Source organism: Podarcis cretensis, assembly GCF_951804945.1.
Source record: "Podarcis cretensis genome assembly, chromosome: 2".
NCBI classification, from domain to species: domain Eukaryota; kingdom Metazoa; phylum Chordata; class Lepidosauria; order Squamata; family Lacertidae; genus Podarcis; species Podarcis cretensis.
Window position 1 is genome coordinate 41,086,317 of NC_137171.1, and position 26,775 is coordinate 41,113,091.

Below are 26,775 nucleotides of genomic sequence, written 5' to 3' on the forward strand. Positions count from 1 at the left end.
TCTGGAGGGGCCTCAGAAGAAACTTTAGTCCACACTGCTTAAAAGTTTGGGGTTTAGTAGACCCAGTTTGAGTCACACAACTGAAAGTGATTATTTTTGTTGTTGTATATATTTCAACAATCCCAAAGTTTGAGAGTCAGTAGCACAGATGTTGTAAAGGGGTTGTGATTTGCCCAAGCTTCAGGGCCCCAAAAATGGAGGTCCGCCAGTGGTGTTGGAGCACATGCAGAAGCTTGCAAGCAAGGCCAGGAAGAATTCCTATCTGCAACCTGGAGAGGTGATGCTTGTCCATGTAGACACTCCTGAGCTGGAGGGACCGATCTTCTGTCTCCACATAAGGCAGATTCCTACACTCTGATCTTGCCAGGGACTGCTGGGGTTAGCATCCCAATGCATCACTGCATCCTTGAACACAATAGCTTTCGAGAGCCTTTCCAAATGTGGAATTGCTGCTATGATTCTAAGCTTTTTGTCTTTTTAGCAGAGGCGAATTAAAGATGCACACAGAGCGGTAGAGTTGCACAACACAGAATACATTGTGAAGGAGGGGGACATGACACAGTTTTCTGAACTGAAATTTCAAACAGAATACATCACAAACATAAATACAAATGTGCCAGGCCTGGGGTTCACAGCGCCATGTGACTAAGCACCAACTGAAACCAATGCAGACAATAGGCACTTGGATCTATGGACAATAATACTACGGGAAGGTCTGACTATTTCAAACAAAATGAACTATTATCTCCCTTAGGAGCAGCAAGGGCTTCTAAGCTTTGAAAAGCACATCAACTTAAAAAAGATCAGTTCAGAACTGGAATCTTTGTCTAGCAGCAGCTGCTGTTAGGCGTTAGTGGGCATGGGGGTACTTCCAGCGAAGGATGGCACCATCAGCGCTCACGCTCACAATGTATCTGTTGTTAGGGCAGATCTTCAGGCGGGTGATGCTGCCACTGTGGCCAACCCCAACAAACGTCACTTCACCCTCGTTGTAATCCCACACTTTCACTAGGTGGTCATCACCTCCTGAAGGGGAGAGAAGGAAGGAAGGTTAGACTTTGTGAAAGACTGCCAGCAATCCACTGAAGGAATAAGCAAAGAAAAGGGGCAGCTGCAACAAAATGCATGCCGTTTAGAGAGCTCCTGCTCAAGGTTCCAGGCAGCCTGCCCATGGCAATGTATTTCAGGAGTCCCTAATCCATCAGCACCAACGTGTCCTCAACAACACACAACCCTTCATGCTTACCAAGGCTCTCCCAATTTTTATTTTTATTTTAAAAAGGTTGGGGGAATTTTGTTGGGAGGAATTGCTTTCCTTGTTCATGTTTTTGTTTTGGGAGGACATGGATGTTTTGCCTGGGTTTTGGGGGGAGGAGGTGATTCTGAGCATTGCGTCTTTCGTCTGCGTGATCATTTATTTTGTGGTGCAGGCTCAGGTTCTTAGCTTTCCCAACTTACTCCCGGGCCCCAAAAGGTTGGAGAACCATCTGCACCATCATTAAGTCATCTGCACCACTTTGTCCCCTCTAACAGTCAGCACTCTGAGCCAGTTAAGTCTACTCAGCCCTCAGTGAGTTGCTTTGGGTTTCCTCTCTCCTGGGGATATTTTCCAAAGAGTTATTGTAGCTATGCAAACCTTTGACTTCCCCCAAGGCTGCTGATACCTTTGTTTTGTGTGTGGGTGGTGCCATTTTGGAAACAAAAGGATCCATACTCACAGAAAGAGTATATATAGAATGAATTTTGGGGCTAAAATGGGCTGGAAAATGGTAGTCAGAAGCGTAAGTTGTGCAACATGAATGGAGGAAGGGAGCCATGAGTATGCTACATGAATGAAGACTATGGGGAGCAACTCCCTAATCCAACAATGGATTTCAACAGGGACCTCAGAGCGCAGTCATTCACGATAATGATTATCATTGAAGCCTATACAAGTCTACTCAAAATTAAGCACCACTGAGTTCAACTGAGCTTATTCCCAGGTAAATGAGTATAGGATTGCAGCCTTTCAGAAGTTGCCCACCACCACATTTTTCAAAGTCAAATCTCATTTTCTTTCTGGCCTTTACAGAGTATATCTGATTTCTTTAGTTTCAGTTCTCAATAGCACAAGATCTTGTCAGGAATGAATGAGAAAAGGAGCAAGTATCTCTGCAGAAGGTTCATTTTTAAAAATTCAACTTACCAGTGACAAAGAAGATTCCATCTGATGTAATATCCATCCCATTGATAGAACCAGACAGGGAGCCCTCCAGGTCTCTGATTGGGGACCCGTCAAACACCTCCCAGTAACCAATCTAGAAACCAGAAGAAAACCTGTGTGAGAGAGCCTTCCTCTGTGCAGCAACAAGTAACCTATTTCATACATTTACTCCAAGAGATGTCTGAGACATGCAGCTGGGTATTTAGGCAGTAGCCCGTCTTGCTGGGCTCATGTCTCAGTGTTCCCTTTACTCACCTTCCGGTCTGTGCCACTTGTAATAAGCTGGTGCTCATCAGGATGGTAACACACACATTTGAACAAGGTGTTGGCCAAGATCATCTGACGCCTCATGAAGCGACTGGGGGTGGGGAAAAAACACCCAGTGTTTCTAAGGTTACGTATTGTTAGGTTTAAGCAGAGCCCTCCACCAATAACTCTTACTTTTCAGACCCTGATCTACTGATCTGTGATTTATTAAATAGCCTAGCCCCCTTCAGCTGCAGAGGCATGCACTGAAGTCCCTGGAGTCCACCCTGCTTTTTTTTCTTTTTTGTCTCTTCGAGATAACCCTCTTAGTTGAAAGAAGAAATTAGCACAATACTGTGGCTGAAGACAGCCACGATTCCAAGCAAGAATGGCCTTACACAAGATCCCAGATAATGCATGTTCCGTCGATACTGGCCGTGACACACTCCTGGTTATTTTTCTTGATCTTGATGCATGAAATAGAAGAGATGTGCTCTTTCATGACCTCTTCCAGTTTGCGCGTCTCCTTGCCAACCTCCCATACTCTCACCTGTAACCCAAGCGCGGAATCTTCAGAAAATGCATTTATATAGTGTCTTTCTCTAAGTGCTTTATCTTGGCAATCTATAAATATCCCGTATATTTTGGGGCCAGTATCATTATCCCCTGTTGTAATGTGGACTATAGTTGAGGAATTGGTCTGCTTAAGGCTACTTGGGAAAAAGCATTCATGGTTGAAATGAAATTTCAATGTGGGGCTTGAGCTTCATAGGCTCTTGGGTCTGCTCTGCCACAGGATATATACACCACACAGTTATTCAGCATGCAATGGCGCACAACTGGCCATGTGTCTCATTAAAAAGAAATGTGTTGTAGGTAGGAATCAATCAGTACAAAAGTTGGTAAAATCTGCAAAGGAGACCCAAAGACTTTTGAGGGCTCATTACCTGGCCTTCGCCTCCACCACTGATGATTCTTTTGCCGTCACTTGTGGTAGCCACAGCCGTCACACCCATGCTATGAGCATGTTCGATCACGTACATTAGCCGCCCAGTTTCTGGGGTGAAGGCACGGATCTTCCCATCATTCCATGCTAAAATAATATAGAAAGATTTTGCTAAATCTCTTCTACTTTTCCTTCCTTCACCTGGTGTTTTGCTACTTTCACAGTCATTATGGCTGAAAGCAGCAAGAAAACGCACAGTTCTCCTACAGAGCTTGCCAATGTCCAGATCACATGGCTTTGATGACCTGCTCTCACCAAGGAAAATGCTAAGGAAAAGATATGGCACTTACAGCATCACTCTTCAGCGGGTGATTTCTATGTAAGAAGCCGCAGCCACAGAATTTAGGTCTGTGGGGATTCAACAAAACTACTCTCTCTCCGTTCCATGATTCCAAATTATGCAGTGGACAATTGTAGCTCAATTACCCATAATGCAACAGCAGTTGTTCTACAGAGACCTTAGAAAGCACTGGGCAGACTCTAATTAGACAGAAGGGTCATTAGGCTAATGACAGAAGGACAATTTACAACAGAGGGCAACTGGCTGTGGATACAATTCTACAATAAACTGGAACATGCAAAATGTATTTACCTGAAATGATGCTCTTGCCATCCCTCATAAAATCTATGGCATGGCAGGTCATGTTGGGGACTGTTATTCGTAGCAGCTCCCTGTTTTCAGGTGTATACCACACACGGATATCATTCTTGGAGCAGGTGGCAAACAAGTCAGATGTACCACTATGGGAGGCAGAGAAGCTGGCTTAGGAAGATTCAAACAGAATTGCTGCTAACTCTCAATAACCGCAGTATTAAAATGCCAGAGCTGAGCCACTGGACCATATTCACCTGTAGGCCTTTCTCATTCAGAACACCCAACATAGTCTTTTGAGAAGAAACTTGACGTGTCCAAGTCCAGCTCAAAAGTGAATGTTATAATCACATTATAGCAAATCCACACAGTGATAATTAAATGACCATAATGGAGAATAAGATCTAGCCACTTTCAAACTGGCTCTCAAGGTAATTCAGAAATGGATGAGAGCTTGAATGTCACAGATCTGGTGATTTGCCCAGTGAGAGAAGATAATAGATATGAAGCATGTAGAATACCATGAATCAATGGGTGAGCTTATTACTTGCCACTTTGACTGGTGCTACTGGTGTATTACTAGTTCCGGGCAATTCTGATGGAAACCAGAGCAGCAGCTCTAGGGAGCAGGTGTGAGTAGAAAAAGGTAAGGGACTTGTTATATTTTCCCCTCCACATGTTCAAAACCTCCAGGTTGACTGCTCAAAGGAGTTGCTGGATCTGGGGTAGGGCAAACCCTTTCCCTAATGCTGGACATGGACTGAAAGCCCTTACAGCAGGGTTGAAGAACCTTTTGCCCTCCCAATGTTGTTGAGCTCCACTTCCCATCAACCACAGCCAGCATGGCCAATGGTCAGGGATGATGGGAGTTGCAGTGCAGCAACATGTGTAGGCCCACGAATTCCCCAACAGAGAGACATGTGCTAAGAATGTGCTAAGCATGTGCTAATTATGTTAAAGCCCCAGCTTTGAGGACACTGCATTTCAGTGCCCTTCATGGCTATCACACCTTAGCTTCCAGTCATGTTTTGTTACTCCCATGATCTCTTTACTTCCATTCCACTTAGAAGAAATAATCATAATCATAATCATAATCATAATATTTATAGCCCACCCATCTGGCTGGGTTTCCCCAGCCACTCTGGATGGCTTCCAGCAGAATAATAATGATCAAGTAGTATATAAATGCCTTAAACAAATAAATAACCCCTCATAATCTTTGCTTAAAATAACATTATTCTGTCAATCTCATACTAGAGTCAAGCAGTCCATCCTCTGTATACAGAACAGTAGAATACTACAATCACTTTGAAGTATTTCAGAATAAGTCAAGACAGAAAAGAATAGTTCACAGGTTGCACTGTATCCTGCTCAGAAAGAGAAAAGAGATGAGTAATTCAAGTGAAAGCAAACAATAGCCATTCCATCAAACTCATCTGAACAGCTCTCACACAGGAGGCATGAATCACACACAAGCATCAGATTACTGTAAACCTCACAGGGCTGTCTCATTAAACAGAAGATATGTCTGTTGGCACTCCGATGACAAGGGCGACCTGCAATTGTTCCCAGCACTCATCTTGATGTAACTTAGCAAAATGTTTGACATTGCATGAAAGGTAGGGCAAGGGAGACAGCTGTGGCCTACAAAACCCACCGTGTCCTTCTGCCCCATACTGCCAGGCTCCATTTGCAGGAGACATCAACTGAACCATCATTTCGAAGGAAAGGTCACGGTCTCAGTACTGACAGCAAATGGGAATTCACCTGCCTATTCATGAGGGGAATTCAAACAGATGATGAGCTAGGACAGACAGCACAGCATATGGCACACCCAGAATCTAACCAAGCAAAACACCTTGTGAAACACAACATTGCTACTGCAGTGCTAGCCATGGATTAATTTACATTCAGCACTTTAGGGGTGGAAAAGAGGGGAGTGAGACTTGCAACAATAAATAAAATGCCATTCAACTGGCTGCAATGCATCCCTGTTTCTTTGTTGTAAGCTGCTTTCAGCATGAATTTTGGGTGGGAAAGTGGCATACAAATAAAATGAATGGATGAATGTCCCAGCTACTTGGGATCAGATTTCTCCCAATGTGGCTCCCACATTTCCATGAACAGATTGGCCACATGGTGGGGGCAATTGAAGTGGGTCTTTCTCATGGGATCAGTGTGATTCTGCACACCTGACTGAATCAATTACATACAACCCCAATTATAAGGGAACTTTTCATGGAAAAATAGCTTCCATGAAGCTGGGGCTGCATGTAAAGGACACCTTAGAAATGAAATGGAATCTTTTCACAGAAATGCTCCAAAGGCCTTGGAGACCCAGAAAGAACATGAAGAAGACTGTGCATATAAATCTGTGTATAAATCTACTTGCAGTGCAGAATTTGGCAGGTGTCTAGTCATCACTGAAAGGTAAGAGAATGTGAGGGCCATATTTGCTGAAACATCAATGAGCAAAGCAAATTTTATTGGAGAGCAGCACTAGCGAGAGTGTAACCCCCCCCCCCCCCGCCAAGCTCCTATTATGTGAGTATCCAGCTGTTTCTTTCCATTCATCCTTGCCCAAAGTATTCTATTCTCTAAATTCTCTTCTTTTCCCCAGAATATGCCAAACCCAGAGCACTTGGATTGAATAGACCTTGGGCTTATTAGAAAGAACCACCAACTTGAGGGTTGCTTCCAACATTATTTCTTTGCTGGGTGTGCTCACATCTTTTCTGGGAAAACTTATGTGTGCATTATGTTTTGCCATGCATCTTAAGACATTGGTTTGCATGCCGATGTCTTTGAAAATAACATAAGCAGAAATGCTATGATACGTCTCTGTGCAGTGTCAGCATAGGGCGCCTTATCCAAAGCTCCAAGGCAGAGCTATTGTAACCATGAAGATAAAGCAGAGAGAAAGCCTACAAAGAATCAGATAGTAAAACCACAACCTGGTGCACACCAGATGTTTAAGACTACAACCCTCCAACCCCATTCCGTTGCTTTCTTGTCTGTCCTGCTTCCTGGAATTTCCTGAAGGCTAGAGCCTACAGTTTACTAGCTGGTTTTGTTAACCCTAAGTGCCCCCCTTTGCAAACCAGTGAACATACGGGACCATCCAAAAGATTAAGATTGCTGCCTACCAAACTCACTGTACCTTGTACATATATGCAGGATTAACAAAATTCTTTGGATCATACTTACTATGGGAAAATGATATCATGAATGGCCTCATTGTGGCAGGTGGCTATGAGCTCATCCCTAAAGTCCGAATACGAGAACCGATAAATCTGTGCCTCCTCAGTGCCCACAAAAAACTGGTGCCCCTGCCCTCGTGGCGTGATGGATGTGACGGCACCTTCCAACTGAACTTTTCTGTAAGCCAAAAGAAAGTTTAGTACTGAAAATGACTTTTTTAAAAGACCATTCATCCTACCCAGGCCTTGCTTGTCTAAGTTAATGTTTGTTTTGTGCATTGTTATCCTTTCTTCCACCAATAACCCATGGTAGGACCTGGCTTCAGTACTCGGTCTGTAAATTGAGAGATTAGGAAGCATTTAATGTTCCTGTTTCTCCTATTAATTGTTGTTGCTGTTGTTGTTATTAATGCTTCTTTGTGATTTTTTTAAAATCATGTTCCGAGAAAAAGCTGTGGATATTTTCCATAATCTATTAACTGAAATTGGCTGAAAAATAAAATTGGCTTATTTTTGAGCACAACTGGATGACAAGAATACACTTTAACAAATCTATAGTTCCGCATTGGATTTTGTGAACTGAAAGCCATCAAATTAAGCTAGCAATTCTTGTGTGAAGATCCATATTTAGTGATTTTGGTCTGAAGTTCTCTTGACAAAATGGAACTTCTAATTTCATTTTTCAGTCAAAAGCTCTCTTTTCTAGTGGTCTAGCTAAGAGCACCAACACTCTATTCTCTAGTTTCTCTGCTTACAAAGTAGAAACAAAATGTACTGTATTTTTCGCTCCATAGGGCGCACCGGACCATAGGGCGCACCGGACCATAGGGCGCACCTAGTTTTTAGGGGGGGAAATAAAGGGAAAAAAATAACACCCCCTGGCCCAGGAGCAGCAGCAAGATTGCGTGCAACCTCGCCGCCGCTCCCGGATATCTGCCCCCAGAACAGGCAGATATCTGCAAGCCTGGAGAGCGCAGCGGGAACTCCCGCCGCGCTCCGAAGGCTTGTGGATAGCTGCCTCAAGCCCGGAGAGCGAGAGGGGTCGGCTGGCTCTCCAGGCTTCAGTGAAAGCCTGCATTCGCTCCATAGGACGCACACACATTTCCCCTTCATTTTTGGAGGGGGAAAAGTGCATCCTATAGAGCGAAAAATACGGTATTTGACATTCAAAATAAAATTCAAATTTTGTTTTAATAAATTCAAAACTGACTCACTTCACCCCACGGAAAAAGTAGTTGGCATAATGTAATCATACATTTAGTTCATTGTCCTCTAAATTGTGATCATTAAGCCTGCTGTCCTATTGGAAGAAAGTCCCATTGAACTCAGCCGATCTGAAGTCCAGCACCATCTAACTAAAGCTTATGCTAAACAACTGTGAATTGCTGTACCATTTTGTGCAATGTATGTTTCACATTATTTCCATGTTGAATGCAACTACCAGGGTGCACTAATATCCTTGCTAATGAATGTTCAGAAACTCACTTTATTACTTTATAGTTCGATTCTGAACAAAGAGCTACAATTCCAGCTCCTGTACCAATGACTAAGTCTCCCGTCTTCAGTAATAGCAAAGATGTCACTCCCTGTAGGGGGGAAAAAAAGCAGGATTAAGACACTTATATGCTAGCCAAATCACTGTATTTGTGCAGAATGATTGGACAGATCAGAGTATTTGCCTTGCAAAGGTGGTGTGTATGCAATTAAGATTACTCTTTTACCAGTGCTGACTTATCAAAAGAGGGAAAGTTGTTGTTATTCAGCAATGTAAAAATAACCAAGGAAAGAAAGACCTTTTACAACTCTATTCATATCAGGTTGAACACCACCTCCCTGGACAGACAAGCACATTCATTTTATGTGGTCCATTAGTATTTGTGGTAAGCACATAAAATATGATGTGTATTCCCCAACACAAAGTGTGTATCTGCAGGAAGTGGGAGCTTCACAGTGTTCAGGTTCAGCAGGCTCTTCCTGAATCTTTTTCTGGGAGGTGGTGGTGGTGTGTGTCTCCCCTTCACACTGCATGCACTTAGGTCAGCCTTTTCCTGAGAAGTCACATAAAATGTCAAGTGCCTTTTAGAGTTAAAGATTGAATTCATGAAAATATAGACATAAATTTAGGAGATGGACATTAACAGGATGAGCTTTTGAGAATGGATAGACGGGACATGTAGAATGCTGAATGACAATGAAGAAGGGAGGACTGTGAAGCAGGGAAGAGGAAGATCACTACGAGAAGTCTTCATTAAGATTATTTACATGATAAGAGAGTGCTCTCTGAGTGTTTCATTGCTCATTTAGCAGTCACATAAGAACTTCCTTCCTGAACCAGATTAAGAGTTTATGCAGCCCTCTATCTTCTTCCCAAAATGTCTCAATTTATCATTTCTGCATTTATTTCAGCATAGAGCACCAATGGATGATTCTCCTCCTCCCTTGATTATTTCCAGGTTTTTACTGCCAAACACTATGGAACACCCTCAGAAATCTTAGGTCTGATTTGTACCGCAGAGGTAGCTAACCTGAGGCCCACCAGATGTTGTTGGTATGACCCACAACTCAAAGAGACTATGAGTTGTGTGGCAGAGAAGAACAAGACTTCATCTTTGTCCTTGACAGAAGAACTTCCAGGACAGCACAGCCCCAGCTAAGGGACAGAGCCTTGCCAGTCTCTTCCAATTTGAAGGAGACCCCCAGTGCACCATTGTCTTTCCAGCTCCATAGGGGTAAAAGGCTGCAGAACAAGGACCCTCAAAAACCAGCAGGCTGCAAAGATACCATAGCGGGATATTGGAACTATCCAAGGTCCTGCAAGTGTTCCAAGTGCTTTCAGTTCCTGCTTTGGCATCTTGGTGGGGCACTGCTGCACTTTTCATGAGCCTTGAGCTATTGTAGTTTAAGACAGTTGAATTTCAGCTCCTATCAGCACCAACCAGAAAGGCCAATGATCAGGGAAGACAGGAATTGTAGTCCAAAATCATCTTGAAGATAACAGGTTCATCACCCCTGTCATATATGCAGCCAATCACATGAACATTTATGAGCAGAGCTCTTGTGAAGTCTGGGTAAATTTTAACCATGCAAACACAACCTCATAGTCTTCCTCAAACTGACAGTCCAAAACATCTGGAAGACACAGCTCCCATTATCCCAGACCATTAGGTTTGCTGTCTGGGGTCGATGGGAGTTGTAGTCAAAAACATATGGAGGGGGGCAACAGTTTGGAAAATGTCATATTGTTTCAGTGTTCCAAGATGTAGGTTTGCCATATTTCAAGAAGTAAAACTCCAGACATCCCAAAAAAATGTTGAGGGTTTTTTTTGTTGGTTTTTTTTTAAACGCCCCAAAAATGTGATTTCTGCTGCCTTCCAGAAATTCCCACCAAATTACCAAACGTAATGCCCTTCTAAAACAAAGAGGCATAGAAGAAACATCTGTGAATGGTGTGGAACAAATTATTAGCCAAATGGTAAGTGTTCCTATTCTCTATAAATTATTATCCAGAAGCAGGATTACTTTTAAACACAAATCTTTCTTAGGGGTGTCAATGGGACTTTACAAGTGTCCAAATATCAAATCCGCATCAGCTCTGTTTTTTGATATGTTGCAGGATACTACTTCCTAAGACAGGACTTGGTTTGAAGAAGGGGAAAAAACACACAGTTGGCACAATTACATATAAACTCTCTAATATTTGAGAAGTTTCATGATGACAGGTTTTCACTACCTTGCTAGGTAATGTGTGGTGTTAACACGATCCTGTCAGGGCTTTAATTTTCCTGGATAGACTGCTGACATCACTCAGTCCTAAACAGCTTGACTTGGAAGCAAGTTCCAATTATTGCAACGGAATCATATCAGAAACCAACTAACAGCTACCAAAAAAGAGAGTCTTCAGACGGACAAGGCCTGCCTATGATGACTGTCCCTTGAATCACAGTGAGAAAGCAGATAGCTTTATAATCCACACTTGTTATTCATAATGCTCAGTAGTTCATATTAATGATGCAATACTCCGCTTTACACCCTGCCATTTCCCTTGTGAGCTAAACACAAAGGCTGCTGGATGGCTTAACATTTCTTTTATTATTTACATGTTACACAAAGAAATCACAGCCATGACTGATTCCGATTACAAGAGATAACTTCCAAGCCAAATAAAGCTCACTTATTTCCCTGCAGGAAAATGAAGCTCTGCATCCATCCTAATTGCTTTCAAATGTAAACATCCCAATATCTCTGATAAAACCCCTTTCCAAGACACACAATTCTTTCTTTTTACTTGAATAACTCAGGCTGCAATGTGTCTATAATGAAATGCCTTTTTCCTTACTTTGCTTTCAAAGCATCTTTCATTGTCAGTTGAAAATAAAACCATATCCAGATAGTTACAGTATTGATAACTCGGTGGAGAACATCTCTGCTGCCTGCTTCAATGCATTTCCTATTAAACCAACTATAAAAAAATCCCAATGATTTAAATGGCAATATAATTGTTTTATTTTATTTCTTTTAAATCTGAAGCCCACCCTTCATCGAGTTAATGATCCCAGGGCAGGTTACAGCATGAAAAGATTTTTAAAAAGATCCCAGTCAAAGAATGAAAGCAGATAAAAGATAATAGTCCAAACCATCACATATTATTCTAAACTGTCTTAAACCTACTATAGTTGACCCCTATTGTTTAACAGATCAGCTGAACACCATTAAGTAAGCAAGGCTGGTACCAGCTATATTTCAGAAGGGAAGGGCATTCCGTAAGTGGGGGTCACCACAAAGGAGGCCCTTTCACACATTACTTCAAGAAACAGCTACCCTGGTGAAGGGTCAGAAAGAAGGGCCTATCCTGAAGATCTTAAAGACTGGAAACAATCAGCTACATATTTAATGGGGGAATATATTCAAAACTTAAATAAATAAAGGGATTTATGTGAATGGGGTTACTTGCTTTACTTTTTATTTACCTTTTTATTTTTTGTAGCATTTCATTCAGTAGATGTTACGGCAGTTTATTATATTTAAAACGAATTAGGAAGCTATGCTAATGAGATACAAATTTGATACAGTACTGAGTTCCAGAAACCAGCATGAGAGTCTCCTTGTGTGCTATTTACAATGTTTTATAGAAAACATGTTTTCATGCACATTGTATCTGAAAGCTGAGGGGTTTTTTGTTAATTAAACCAATTTCCTGTCTTGTGCTTCTGATGATGGCTGAATCTCTCATAAGTCTGAAAACTAGAGAAAGAAGAGGTGAAGATATAGCAAATAAATAATCTTTAACAGGTGTTTGCTGACTGGAGATTTTGCTTCATGTCAAATATTTGGATTGTGATGTTCTGCTCCAGTTTTATAGGCCTATGATATCAAATCAACCATTAACATGCCTCTGGCCCATGTGTGTCATACATTAACAGGCAGCATATCCTGGGTCATTCAGACATTAGGTTAATGGAGTACACTATCATGAAATAGAATCTCTTTCTAATGTTTTTGTTGGCTCTAGAAAACTACTGTCTGGCTCTAGAATAAAGAATATTTGAAGGACAGTATACTTTTTCTATCTAGTCTGTGCAAACGAGTAAGAATTAACTTGCACATCTCAAACTGTCAAGAACCATCCAAGCTCTGCATCTGTCATCAACGTCACTTATGCAAAAGACTTATAAAGAACAAACAGAACATGAGGCTCCTAAATTACAGTTGATGAACAAATATGTATCTCCATTTGAATAAAGATTATGACTGATTTACTCACTACAAAAAGTAATTGTCCCTAGTGTGATGTCATGCACATTGAGCACCCCTGACTTCAAGTGATTGGGTATTGTTGACTTTGTTGATTAGATCATGTATTGTAGTCTGTCTGAGTACACTGCAGTTGTTTTACTGTGCTTGCCATTGTGATTTTGAATTTTTTAATATTTTCTTATTTTATGACTGGAAGCTGTCTCAAAGCTGCTTGATGAAGATGATGATGATGGCAACAACGATGACGATATGAGCACAGGCCCAGGAGGGGATACAGTGGTACCTCAGGTTACATATGCTTCAGGTTACAGACTCCGTTAACCCAGAAATAGTGCTTCAGGTTAAGAACTTTGCTTCAGGATGAGAACAGAAATTGTGCCCCAGCGGCGCAGCAGCAGCAGGAGTCCCCATTAGTTAAAGTGGTGCTTCAAGTTAAGAACAGTTTCAGGTTAAGTACGGACCTCCGGAACGTATTAAGTACTTAACCCGAGGTACCACTGTAATTATTTGCAAGATGGGATGAAAAAGATAAAGGAATGAATCCTGATACCATTTTTAAAAAAGAGTCTTAGGACATCTTAGAAGCTAAAACAAACATTGTGGCATAGGCTTTTGTTGGATAGAGCCTACTTCATCATACACATTTTTGTGGCTAGATCTATGTGAAATACCATGAGTATAGCAGAGAGAATAATGTACCTTCCTTCAAGTTATTACTTCATGTATGTAACAAAGCTCTAGTCCACAAAAGCTTACATGTTTAATCCTCTATAAACATATAGAAATATGTGTTTAATCTTAAAATGCCTCAAGAGTCATATCCTGCAAAACACACACAAAGAGATATAGAGCAAAACACATATAGATTATGTTAGCAAGACTCCTCTAGGTCAGCATTCCACAAGCTGGTGCTCTCCAGATGTTGTACTACAACCCCCATCGCACCAACCAGCATAGACAATTGGTTAAGACTGATGGGGGCTGTAGTCCAACAACATCTGGAGAGTACAAGTTAAGGGAAGAGTGCTCCAGGTGAGCAGTCCACATCCAAATTGTTGACATAATTTATTAGACTAGAATGGAGAGGGGAGAGAATCACACTGCTAGCCACATGGTATTTTCCTTCTCCCTTCTGTAGAGAAGAAATACTGCTCCTCTCACCATTTAATATTCAGTACCAATCAATGCAGATGCTGTACAGTCATAGTTAGAAGGCTTATAATCTACAAAAGGCACATGATGTAAAGGCAAGTATCATAGAGCAGTGAGTGAAATATCAAATCAGGGTGAGTCTAGAGTAACTCAGGGAAAGCTTTGCTAATGAAGTAGGTTTTTCAGGAGGAACGGAGGAGAGAAGGGGAAAGCTTTCCTAATCACAGGATCAGCATAGCACAAGACACAAAGATAGGAATGGGAGAATGGGGAAAGGGAAGCCAAGAGCAGATCTGGAGCAATTCTGACTTAGGATGAAGGGGATGCATAGGAAAAATTGAGTGGGAGGACAGATATGATTGAGAAAAATTGTCAACAGAGAGCAAACAGAAAACAAGTAAAGACTAGAATTCTGATACATAGCCAAGAGTCAGTGTATGTAATGAGGAAAAGAGCTGATATAATTATGAGAGTGTTGGGAAGGACAGATTAATTTCACCAGGTATTCAAAATTGCCCACACAAAGATGCTACCATTTGGTCAGGTAGGCGGAGGAGCAGTTAGAAATATGAACAAATTTAGCACCCTACTAGATGTTATGTCAGGAAACGCATGCCCAGATTCCTGTACTCTACTATACATAATACTAGTGCTTTTGTCATTCCTCCTAACAACAGTTCTGAGATATTAACTTTGGGTTACGTCTTTCATGCAGAAGGACCCATGTCTAACCCTGGCATCAACAATTAAAAGGATCAAGTAGTAGCTAGCACCAGTTAGCATGACATTACTGAACTAGGTAGACAAACTGTCTGACTTTGTATATGGCAGTTTGCTATATTCCTAATACTTACTGTTAGGGATCCCATTTTACAGTGGGAAACGAAGGTTGGGAGAGATTTGCCCACAGACACTTAGACATACCATAGTTTACTGGAGATGTGAACAGGTCCATGCCCAACTATCAGGTAGTCCAGAGAAAAGAAGCTAGGTAAGTGGTAAAACTTCCCTGCAGATACACACCAAAAGGCAAGGCGGAGGTAAGCTCAGTCTGCACCCAAATAACAAGTTGCTCAGAATGAAGGGTGCACCCAAAGTCAGGAGTTTTACACAGGATCAGATGCAACTATATCGGCACTTTGTCACCTGACACCTGCTAAATGTTTGTTACAACCAGAGATTTTGCTCAGCAGGAACTCAGCTCTGGCACCTCTTAGGTGGGCACCATTGCCATTATAAGAGAACAAGGGTTCATGGTTCTGGCCCCTCTTTTTCTAGAAATAGAGCACTGGTTACAATGGTTGGTTGTTGCTATACTATCTGCATGACTACACTCTCTGCTAGTGAGAGGTGGAGCACAGCAGCCACTTACCAGGCTGAATTTCTCCTTCACTGGGCCAAAGGTACTCATCAATGTGCTTTTTGTATTGAGTTTGAGGACATCACCAGTGGATGTCCCAATATAAAAATAACTGTCATCATCAGTCATCTGGGGAAGAATGAAGAGGAGAAAGATTAGAAGCACACGCCACACCTTTTAAGATGACAAGTAATCCTAAATTCATTGTCATAATTTCCTTTGAGTGATATAGGATAGAAATTTGATGCCATCTCACATAGGACCTGGAAATCACAGGGAGAAAGTTCTTCTTCTGTGTCTTTTTGTCTCAAACACTACTGCTGTTCAGCTTATTTATTTACACACTCGGAGACAGATGGATGCCAATTTACTTATTTTATTAAATTGTACCCCACACCTTCTAAAAATATTTTTACTTGGCACAATTAAAAAAAGACTAAATAGCCAAAAAGTATTAGCAAGCAATGAAAACAAGCGATAGCAAAGTAAAACACAACAGCGGAGTTCACTAAAGCAATTCAACTGTTAGATCAGCAGCTTGCTTACCATAGCACATGTAACTATTCTTTTCAGCTGCCCTGTTTGACACTCAGTTGGTCGGATTTTTCTGTTGGGTAAATCCAATTCCCATACGCGAATGGTTCCACTGCAGCCAAAAAACATATTTCAAAATTGATTCTAAATAGAAAAAAATGTCACACAAATTTCTTGATCATAGTATTTAAAGGTGAATCTACTATTTGTCTTCCACCTACCAATGCCTGGCAGCTTTTGAAAAGTATATGCCAACTAACGATGTGTCACTGCAGTGTATTAAGAAGCTAAACACAAACTCATTCTATTCTCTTGTTATCCAGGGACAGAAGGCGGAACTGGTTGGTTGATTAGATCATTTCAGAGAAAATAAATATATTTTCTGACCATAACATAAAGCTCCCACATACTACATTATTTTCTATGGAAACTGCCTGCAATTGGCTATAAGTAGTAATCATTCAAGATACAGCAAGCCCCAACAAAAATGCAGGTGACTGATTCCTCTGCCTCACTCTCTATTAAAGCAGATGATTGCATACCATGGGTGATGAAAGAAAGAAACCAGCAATTTCAAAAACACCCTCCTTCCAGTATTAAAAGGCCACGGTGCAGAGCAATTTTACATTGCCCGGCCATTGTAAATGTTATAGGAGATGTCTGCTGTACAACCTCTTGTTAATCGCAAAATTTGAAGATTTAGCTCTTTCTCAATACACTGGTAAGTTTAAAACTGGTGGAAATGCCTGTCAGGAATCCCAAACCATTCCATCATTACTACTACAGTGGTACCTTGGTTTTAGAACAGCTTAGTTTATTAACAACTTGGAAATAGATCACTGGTGTTCCAGTTTGTGAACTTTGCCTTGGAAGCTGAACATGTTCCGCTTCCTGTTGAGTGTGTTCCGTTTGTAAATTGAGTCCCCCCGCTGCTAATCAGAGGCTTCCTGTTGAGTCTGTCAGCTGCTGAGTCCCAAGCACCCATGCAACACAGAGGTGATATTTGGAGCTTTTGTTTTTGTGTTTTTTGTGTTTTTGTTTGTGTGGCTAATTCATTTTTTTGACTGTGATTTGTTCTTCATTTTATGGGATTGACTTGTGACTGTGGCTTATGATTTCGTTTTTGTGACTTGTTTTTGTGACTGTGTGGAACCCAGTTCAGCTACTGATTGATTGATTGATTGATTGATTGATTGATTGTATGACTGCAGAAATGGATAAAAGCCACCCCATAAAAACAATGACTATCATCAGTGCACGTAAAGAATTTTAAAAGTATTTTTTATCACCTACAATCCTGTCTTATTTATTTTATAGTACAGTACATTGATTATTGCTTTCATTTTATGGATCAATGGTCTCGTTAAATATTTAAATTCATGTTAAATTTCTGCTTTAGGGTTTGTTTTTAAAAGTCTGGAACAGATTAATCCATTTTGCATTACTTTCTATGGGAAAGAACACCTTGGTTTTAGAGACAGACAGGTTTTGAAACAGACTTCTGGAACAGATTAAGTTTGGGAACCAAGGTACCACTGTACTCAGGAACACTGAAGGAGAAGCCACTCTCTTGCTCATTCAGCATTCCTGCCATTCACTTTTGTACAATGAAATAGATTTGCAGAGTTTGAAGTTCTAAAATGAAATGGGTGCCTTTGTCACAAACAAAGCCATACCTTCCAGCAGTAATGAACATTTCATCCCTGCAGTTGGAACACACCAATGTGGTGGGGTTCCCAGCACTACGTGCAGCAGCAGGGCTACCACAAATGGCCTCTTTCTTTGGGATGCTCCACACCACCACGCTGCCAAAAAGGGGAAATAATTTTTAGCCAGTCATCCATTCATTTAACATTGTTCTCCGGTCAGCTTACAGCATAACGTGATAAAATACAATGAAGAACTTCCCGCTGAATTATGGCTCCAATGTAAGTATGCACAAAATCAGAATCTTAGAAGCGTGACATGTAGAATTGGGTTCAGGCATAACAACAAACCATGGCATGGCATTACAAAAACAAGCAGTCAAGGAGCTGCTCAGTCTTGCATGCTCCATCCTCCTCCCCTTGCACCTGCTGCTTTCCTATCTTCAAATGCTGGTTTCTGATTCCCATTTACAGGGCAGGCACAAACTACAGGTTGCCAGTTCAGATAAAATGTTTCAAATCAGTCCCATGTAGTCTGGGACTGGCGGAGATGACGGGCAGAATCCGTGACCAGGAGAAGGAGACAGTGGAAGAAGATTGGAAGAAATTCAAAGACTATCTTAATAAATACTATAAGATTAATGAATGTTAGATTGACAGGAGACAAAAAATAATGCTGTTTTCAGAGATCTCGATTAAGAAAAGGAATCTAATTAGTAAAAAACCTTTGGGAAATAAGGGAATGGATTTGCTGATTAAATAATGAAATTAGAATACAATACGGGGAGGTACGAGGAAGTCGGGGAAAATAGGTTGAGAAAATAAGATTTGAAATTATACTTGTTGTTTTGTTTTGGTTTGTTTGTTTTGTTTTTATTGTTGTTGTCTGTATTGGTATTTGTATGTTTTTATTGGAAACTTTAATAAATATCATTTTAAAAAAAATGTTTCAAATCAGGAAGATAGGCAGAAAATCATGGAGAACAAGAGAAAGGAGCACACAAAACCCGCCTCTCCCTGACTCCTCATTGATCGCTAAACCATCATTTGACATCATTTGTTACATAGCTGTTTTAAAGAAACTGATTTTTCCATTTTGAAACACTCCCCCTCCCCAAGTTAAGTCCGACACTCAAAAGATAGTTGGGTAGAAGTGAATCTCATCTGGACTATTCCTTGGGACATGAGTACCTTAGAATTAGACTGTAAATTTAACTTTGCCAGTGAATAGGACTGAGGCTATTGACTACAACATCGCCACAACATCACAAAACATATTGATGCCAATATTTCAGGTGTTGCAAGCAGATACACTATTACCAGGACCCAAACATGGTGGGGGAAGATACACTTTACTGGGACTAAGATCAAGGTGGAGGGGTGTCCAGCCTAACTTATTTTGCTGTATCAATGTACGGTACTTAGTAGTTAGATGTTGTGAGACTTGCTGGAGTCGATCAGGAGTGTTAGGGTAGAACAAGCACGATTGTGAATAGTGTGTGTGTGCGTCCAGGCTTCCAGGAGCCCACCCACCATTGGCATTGTATTTTAGTCTGCTTTATTACTTAACTCACAAAGATTGAAGGCTGATTCTCTTAACCCTTATTTTTCTATTTCTCTTACATTTGTGTCAAGAGTTAGAGATAGAAAGGCCAACAGTGTAAACAGTAAAACTAGATCAGTCAGACATGATTTTGACTCATTTAATTGACAGACCAGTTTGCAGCAGCTTTGTCACTTGTGCATATCAGTCTCATTTCAAAATTACAAATACATCATTTGCTAATTTCTCCCAGCTTCCACACTTGCATCTTTGGGAAACACATGAGTAGGGGAAAATAATGTTGGAGTTGTTCTGAAAAGAACTCAAAGCAAATAAATGGAAACAGACCTAGTCAGACAGGCATAGACAGGGGTTGTCATCTACTTCACATTTGATTCCTGGTTTATATAATGAAAAAGGAAAAAGAAAGCCACTTTTCAATTAATGTTACCTTCCATCATCCTGACCTCCCAGCGATACTAGGTAAAGGTCATTTGGAGAGAATGCTAGACTTTCAATTTTACCCTTGTGAAGTGATAGCCGAGTCAACATCTCTTTTTTCTGGTAATCCCATAAAATTATATCAGCCTGGAACACACACACAAAAGTATCAGCATAGTAAGAACACTTAGGTCAGTTCCAAAACATGTGATGTGAAAGATACTGGAACAAAACAGAACATGAAATTTAAAAAGCCATAAACAACTCATCTTAAACAGCCCTACAGATCAGCTACAGGCCTACTGAGTAAGAGAGCTTGCTGAATCAGTTACCTAACACAAGCATATCTCACTTTAAAGGCAAATGGCAGGGCCAAGAAGAATGTATGGACACAAGGCAGAAGTGCTGAAAAACATGAATGGTTTGACGTGATCCATATTTTTAAAGCACTGTCAAGTTTCTATTCAGTCTTCAGTCTAGGTGTTTACACAGTAATTAAGCAACACTGTTGGCTTCCATATAAGGAAGTAAAAGTTTCTAAGGCAGAGATGGCTAACTTGTGGGCCTCCAGATATTTTTAGAGGTCCAACTCCCATCAGCTGCAGGCAGCATGGTCAGGAATACTGGGAGCTGTAAGCCAACATGGAGAACCACAGGTTAGACACTCTTGCTTGAAGTGATTTGCTCAGGGCCACATGGTATGCTATGAAGTAAATCAGAAATTCAACATCTTCCTTGTTTAAAATTTGGTTCGCAGCACCCCCCACGAATTGCATGTTTACAACTGTACTGGGCCCACATGAAAGTAAATAAAACAAGGTTGTTCAGAGGTATTGCTCATGGGTGTAATGTTATGAGACCTAAACCAGTAGACACAACACAGCCTAAAGGCTAAACAACCATGCCAGTATTGAGAAACCAGATATCAGAACCATGCTTTTGCTAGGTCTTTGTTTGCAGCATCCACTGGGTGTCCAATACATTTTTTTAAAGGTTTCCTTATCCACCTTGAATCCCATGAATGTGATCTGACCAGAAGCCACATAGGATCCACTTGAAGAAACCGTGACACAGGAGACATTGTTGGTGTGACCGTGTAGAAAAGCCTGAGTGCGAATATTTATGCCTTGGACAATGACTGTGCAGCCCAAAGGATAGATGAGGTGCTCTCGATCTGGGTGGCAGATGAGGCCAAAGGGTACATGCCCTGTAAGAAAAGGAAGGACATGAAAGAGAAAGTCAGAGTCATGCTCTAGGGAACTCTGAGCATTAGTTAGCTGCACTGAGGTGAGGGAGGGTTCTTCTTAGATACCTTCTACTTTGCTTTCCACATGCAGTAAATGACAGTTCGTGATAAAACCGTATGAGCACAGGATGTCTGTTCCATGCTAACCCACGCTGCTCAGCATACAGACTGCTCTGCACTTCACAAGTGTTTGATAATGCTTCCTGCCACTCAGATTTTCTCCCAATCTCTCATTCCACTCTGCTCTTCCCAGGCATTAGGGAATATACTGAACTGAATACAGAGTTTGATCTAGCCTAAAGTTTTAAGGCAGAACTCTGTGCTCAGACCCTTTTTGATCCATACAGATTGGCTCCCAGTCCGCCCTACCTTTGGGCAGAGATCTAAGAGATAGAAGGTTGTGGTTCTCAGTTGCTTTAAATATTTAACCTATTTTTTTTCCAGTTGTGGCTTTTGGGAGAATGCTGAAGCAGCTCCCATTCCATAGTCTGAACCGCAACAGGATTGCTAAAAAACATAGATGCTCAAATCTTTTCCTGCAACTCTGTGCTTCCTCCAAATCAAAACTCACAAGTCTCACTCACTCTGTGAACAGAACTCTACATTTTATGTCCCCACTAAACCCTTTAAAATGCAACTATTGTACTCACTTTCCGTAAAAAAAAATGCCCAGTCGCCAATGCTGGTTTTCCATTGTTTGCTTTTCATGGAAAATTCCCCAAGGTGAGCAAGTATTCTGAACTGAAGCTCCTCCTTTAATATATTACAGACTTACAGAGAATGCCTTCAGCCAGAGAGGGCATCTGGTTTGCTTCCATGAGGACTTTAAAAGCACACCAAATAAAGCCCAGCAACTGATCACTCCTCCATATCCAGACCCCTGAACCAACTCACTTCTCATTTCTTGGTAAAGGTAAAGGGACCCCTGACCATTAGGTCCAGTCGTGACCGACTCTGGGGTTGCGGCACTCATCTCGCTTTATTGGCCGAGGGAGCCGGCGTACAGCTTCCAGGTCATGTGGCCAGCATGACTAAGCCGCTTCTGGCGAACCAGAGCAGCACACAGAAATGGCGTTTATCTACTTGCACTTTGACGTGCTTTCAAACTGCTAGGTTGGCAGGAGCAGGGACCGAGCAATGGGAGCTCACCCCCGACCTTCTGATCGGCAAGTCCTAGGCTCTGTGGTTTAACCCACAGCACCACCTACGTTCCCATTTCTTGGTAAAGGTAAAGGTAAAGGTACCCCTGCCCGTACGGGCCAGTCTTGACAGACTCTGGGGTTGTGCGCCCATCTCACTTAAGAGGCCAGGGGCCAGCGCTGTCCGGAGACACTTCCGGGTCACGTGGCCAGCGTGACATCGCTGCTCTGGCGAGCCAGAGCCGCACACGGAAACGCCGTTTACCTTCCCGCTGGTAAGCGGTCCCTATTTATCTACTTGCACCCGGAGGTGCTTTCGAACTGCTAGGTTGGCAGGCGCTGGGACCGAGCAGCGGGAGCGCACCCCGCCGCAGGGATTCGAACCGCCAACCTTTCGATCGGCAAGCCCTAGGCGCTGAGGCTTTAACCCACAGTGCCACCTGCATTTCTTGGTACTGCACCCTAAAGACTCCACTAGACTGTAAACAAAGCTCACCGAGGTTACATCCCAGAACATTATTTTATTTTTGTGTGTTGGTTAGACTTTCCCCTTGGTATGCTCAGAGCAACTAACAAAATAACCATTGCACAAAACAGTTACATCAGTTTGGTAGAAAATCATAAGAGGCACAAGCTTTCTTGATTGAGAGACTTGGAAAAACTGGATTTGGCCACTTCTCTCGGCCGCTGTCAATTATACGTCTTGCTGCTGCAGCAAGAATGGAAATGAGAAATGTAGGCATGGAAATGGGAAAGCTTGATTTATTAGCACTACCCCCCCTTCCCGACAACTGGCGGGTAAAGTACGGTATATGCACGTGCAAAAGTATTTTTTTTAATACTTATATCCCGCCATTCCACAGTTCTGAGAGGCGGTTTTGAAAGCCACAGCTAGGAAAGAAGGCAGGTGCCCTTGAGCATGGGGCAAGACGGCCCTTCTCCAGCTTCCGAAACCGGGGCATCCCACTTCTCCAGGCACCCAACTTTGAGCTCCGGCACCTTTTCTTCCAGCGAGCGAGCACTCAGCGCCCCTGCCCCCTTCACCTCAGGCACAGGCGACAACCTCCCCGCCCCTCTTCTCGACTGGTACCATTGAAGCCGATGATCGCCTCCAGATGGAGGCCTTCCAGCTCTTCGTTAGTGGACCCGCTCTCCCCGTTCGGGAGGGCCGCCATGGCCGCCTCCTCCAGCGCTCAGGGGCTGTGTACGGCCGTCGCCAAGGAAACCGCGCAGGCGCGCAGGAGGCCCGCGCGCTCTCACACGCCTCTGCCCCAGAACCTCTGCGCGCGCGCCGGCGCCTCTTTGGTGGAAGCGAAGGAAGCAGAGCGTGGCTTCGGCCCACGGGAGGAGACACGTCTCTTAGTTTCTCCTCCTTTTGAGGCACCCGCAAAGCTACTCGGTCGGCGGGCGAGAGGGGGTATCATTCTGAGCTGTGTGGGGCAGCAGTTCCTTCCTCCTGCAGACGCCTAAGTGGGGACCTCGAGGGCTCCTTCTGACCAGATCATAATAACCCAAGCACGCTGTTAAGACGCGGGTGCGGAAGGGGCTCTCCAGGCTGCCAGTGGCCACCTGCCCCGCACCCCTGTCTTGATACAGTTCGTCCTGTATTTCAGGTCTGTTCCTCTCCAAATGCATATGTTTGAAAGGGGGCGTGAAAGGTCACGCATTTAAGCTCTGGGTTGCAAAGCACAGGCAGATTTACACATTCATGTGTATGTGTGTGTGCACGCACACACACTTGTGTGTGACAAATTCCAGAGGTGCCATCCTGTTAGGCTGCGATAGGTTGCAATGGATTGCTTTGACGTCACTTCAATACCAGATGGAAATAAAATCCCAACCGCCCTGCCTCGCCTTGTCCTGTATTTTGTCAGAACAAAGGTGGCAACCCTAGTTGGACTTCAGTTCGCAGCAACAGCGCCTTTCGCCAATGGCCCATGGAGAAGGATGGTGGGAGTTGGAGTACGATACGATACGATACGATATCTTTATTGTCATTGTCCCTTGCAGAACAATGAAATTGAAAAACTACATAAAACATTCAAAAACCCCTAAAAACTCTAAAACCCCATTTTAAAATACACTATACTACATAGACCCCTTATGCTGCGTTTAGAACCAGAATTGCATTAGCGTAGAAACTGTTTTTCAGGCGGCTAGTCCTGGCCTTTATAACCCTATACCTTCTTCAGAAGGCAGAAGCTGAAAGAGATCATTTCCGGGGTGCGTACTATCATGTGCTATCTCTGCCGCTTTCTTATACAGGAATATATATGGGCAACTGCAGGGTTCCCCACTCCTGCTCTGAGGCGATGCCCTCAGTTCCTTGAGGAGAAGCTGCAAATCTCAGCGAAGGATTCATAGAAAGAGTGGGAACGGCCAGCTTTTCTCTACGTTCTCCTCCCCCCTCTCCAAAAGCGTTCTTTGTCAGTTTAAAAACTGTGGATCCTATGCACGTTTACTCAGAAGTTAGTGGAGTTGTGTTTTATGGGTCTTGTGTCCAGGAAACTATGCATAGAGTAGTACATGGGAAGGCTGAAGGAACTGGGTATGCTTAGCCCAGAGTTGAGATGTGATGCCACTCTTCAGATGCCCTTGCTGTGTAGAGAAGAGCAAATGGACTTGTTCTTTGCTGCCACAGAGAGCAACAGACCTAAGGTGAATTTCAGTTGAACAGTAGGAGACAGTTCTTTATAACAAGGGCAGTTCAACAATGGGATCAATTACCTGGAGAGATCAGAAGACTTCATGACTGGATGTCATCAAGCAGAGGCTGGACATGTTTTTCCCTCTAGATTTTCTGCTTAAAACATGGTATTGGATTAAATGGCCTCTAAGCCTCTCCCGCCTCCTTCCCAACTCTCTGGTTGTTTTTGTTTATTTCTGTGTTTCTATGCTGCTTTTCTGCCACCAAATGGCTCTCCAGGAAGTTTACAATCGGTGCTAAAAAGAAATCATATGTAAACAATCAACATCACTGAACAATACTGTCTAACAAACAAATTAAAATAGACATCCAGTTATGAAGGACAGCAACAGTTAAAACCGTCCTCAAAATTCAAAACAGGAGAGCAGGATGCATAAAATAACTGCTTAAGGAGACCTTTTAAAAAGGCTGCTTTTAAAAGCTTTTTGAAAGGTTGCTATGGTTACGTCTTTTTTACACCACATACTAACCACATATTCAGGTGCTCCTGAATACATATGCATAGTCTCAAGTATGGAATGGGTTTTTCATTCCCTAAACAGTGCTTCCCTGTCTATGTCTTCTTCTTTGGCAATCATTCGGAGGCAAGTAAGATTGTCTTCCATAAACACAGTTTTAACAATGAGTCTGTAAGTGACTGTGGAGGCCAATTCTGGATCCACACGACCTTCCACAGTGGGGAAATTGGTTTCCAGGCAGGAGCTTATCACGGTGTGGATTTGCCAAGCATTTCTTCCTCTTAGCACTTTTCTCCTTTGTCTCCTGAGTTCGAGTGTCTTCAAAGCTCATGACACCTTTGGTAAAGGCTGTTCTCCAGTGGGAGCGCTCACAGGCAAGTGTTTCCCAATTGTTGGTGTTTATACTACATTTTTTAAAATTTGCCTTGAGACAGTCTTTAAACCTCTTTTGTTGACCACCAGCATTACTCTTTCCATTTTTAAGTTCAGAATACAGTAATAGTTGCTTTGGAAGATGGTAATCAGGCATCCACACAACATGACCAGTCCAACAAAGTTGATGTTGAAGAACCATTGCTTCAACACTGGTGATCTTTGCTTCTTCCAGTACACTGGTATTAGTTTGCCTGTCTTTCCAAGTGATGTGTAAAATTTTTCGGAGGCATCGTTGATAGAATATTTCGAGGAGTTGGAGATGGCATTTATAAGTGGTCCATGTTTCACAAGCATACAGTAAGGTTGGTAGTACAATAGCTCTGTAAACAAGCATTTTGGTTTCCCTGAGAATGTCCCAGTCCTCAAACACTCTGCACTTCATTTGGGAGAAAGCTGCACTTGCAGAGCTCAGGCGGTGCTGGATTTTGGCATCAATGTCAGCCCTTGTGGAAAGATAACTGCCCAGGTAGCAGAAGTGATCGACATTTTCCAATGTTACACCACTGAGTTGGATCTGTGGTGCTGCAGAGGGGTTATTTTGTACTTGTTGGTGCAGCACTTTGTGTTTTTTGTGTTTTTGTTTTGTCTATGTACTATGACATCTGTTGATGTGTGAAGCAGAAGGGCTCAGAGTCATGCTCCCAGTCACCTCCTCTTTGGAAGCAAAAGTCTCCTGTTTTCTATGGCATAAAGGTAAAAGGTAAAGGTACCCCTGCCCGTACGGGCCAGTCTTGACAGACTCTGGGGTTGTGCGCCCATCTCACTTAAGAGGCCAGGGGCCAGCGCTGTCCGGAGACACTTCCGGGTCACGTGGCCAGCGTGACATCGCTGCTCTGGCGAGCCAGAGCCGCACACGGAAACGCCGTTTACCTTCCCGCTGGTAAGCGGTCCCTATTTATCTACTTGCACCCGGAGGTGCTTTCGAACTGCTAGGTTGGCAGGCGCTGGGACCGAGCAGCGGGAGCGCACCCCGCCACAGGGATTCGAACCGCCGACCTTTCGATCGGCAAGCCCTAGGCGCTGAGGCTTTAACCCACAGCGCCACCTGCGTCCCGTATTTCGTATTTCTATGGCATAATTATGACTAAATGTTGATCAGCTATACAGACAGGG

The 26,775-nt window shown here is 42.7% G+C and overlaps 1 protein-coding gene across 1 annotated transcript; it reads right to left on the reverse strand.

Annotated features, from left to right (window-relative positions):
• Positions 1 to 512: 512 nt before the first annotated feature.
• On the reverse strand, positions 513 to 23,312 carry CFAP52 (cilia and flagella associated protein 52). Its single transcript, XM_079966053.1, has 14 exons — positions 23,153 to 23,312; positions 20,685 to 20,884; positions 19,688 to 19,824; positions 17,724 to 17,852; positions 16,060 to 16,159; positions 15,526 to 15,642; positions 8,733 to 8,833; positions 7,255 to 7,425; positions 4,048 to 4,196; positions 3,397 to 3,542; positions 2,848 to 2,999; positions 2,459 to 2,561; positions 2,186 to 2,297; positions 513 to 1,026 (listed from the first exon to the last, which is right to left on the reverse strand). Exons 1-14 carry the CDS (start codon positions 23,235 to 23,237, stop codon positions 851 to 853), a joined length of 1,878 nt encoding a protein of 625 aa, XP_079822179.1. The 5' UTR covers positions 23,238 to 23,312; the 3' UTR covers positions 513 to 850.
• Between the last annotated feature and the right edge of the window lie 3,463 nt (positions 23,313 to 26,775).

Excerpts from the sequence above, each read along its gene's own strand:
- CFAP52 (XM_079966053.1), bottom strand. The coding sequence starts at position 23,237 with ATGGCGGCCCTCCCGAACGGGGAGAGCGGGTCCACTAACGAAGAGCTG. Across the intron at positions 17,853-19,687 it reads GGAGGTCAGGATGATGGAAG|CGTGGTGGTGTGGAGCATCC; the intron begins GTAACATTAATT and ends CCTTTTTGGCAG. Across the intron at positions 7,426-8,732 it reads TCGAACTATAAAGTAATAAA|AAAAGTTCAGTTGGAAGGTG; the intron begins GTGAGTTTCTGA and ends TTTGGCTTACAG.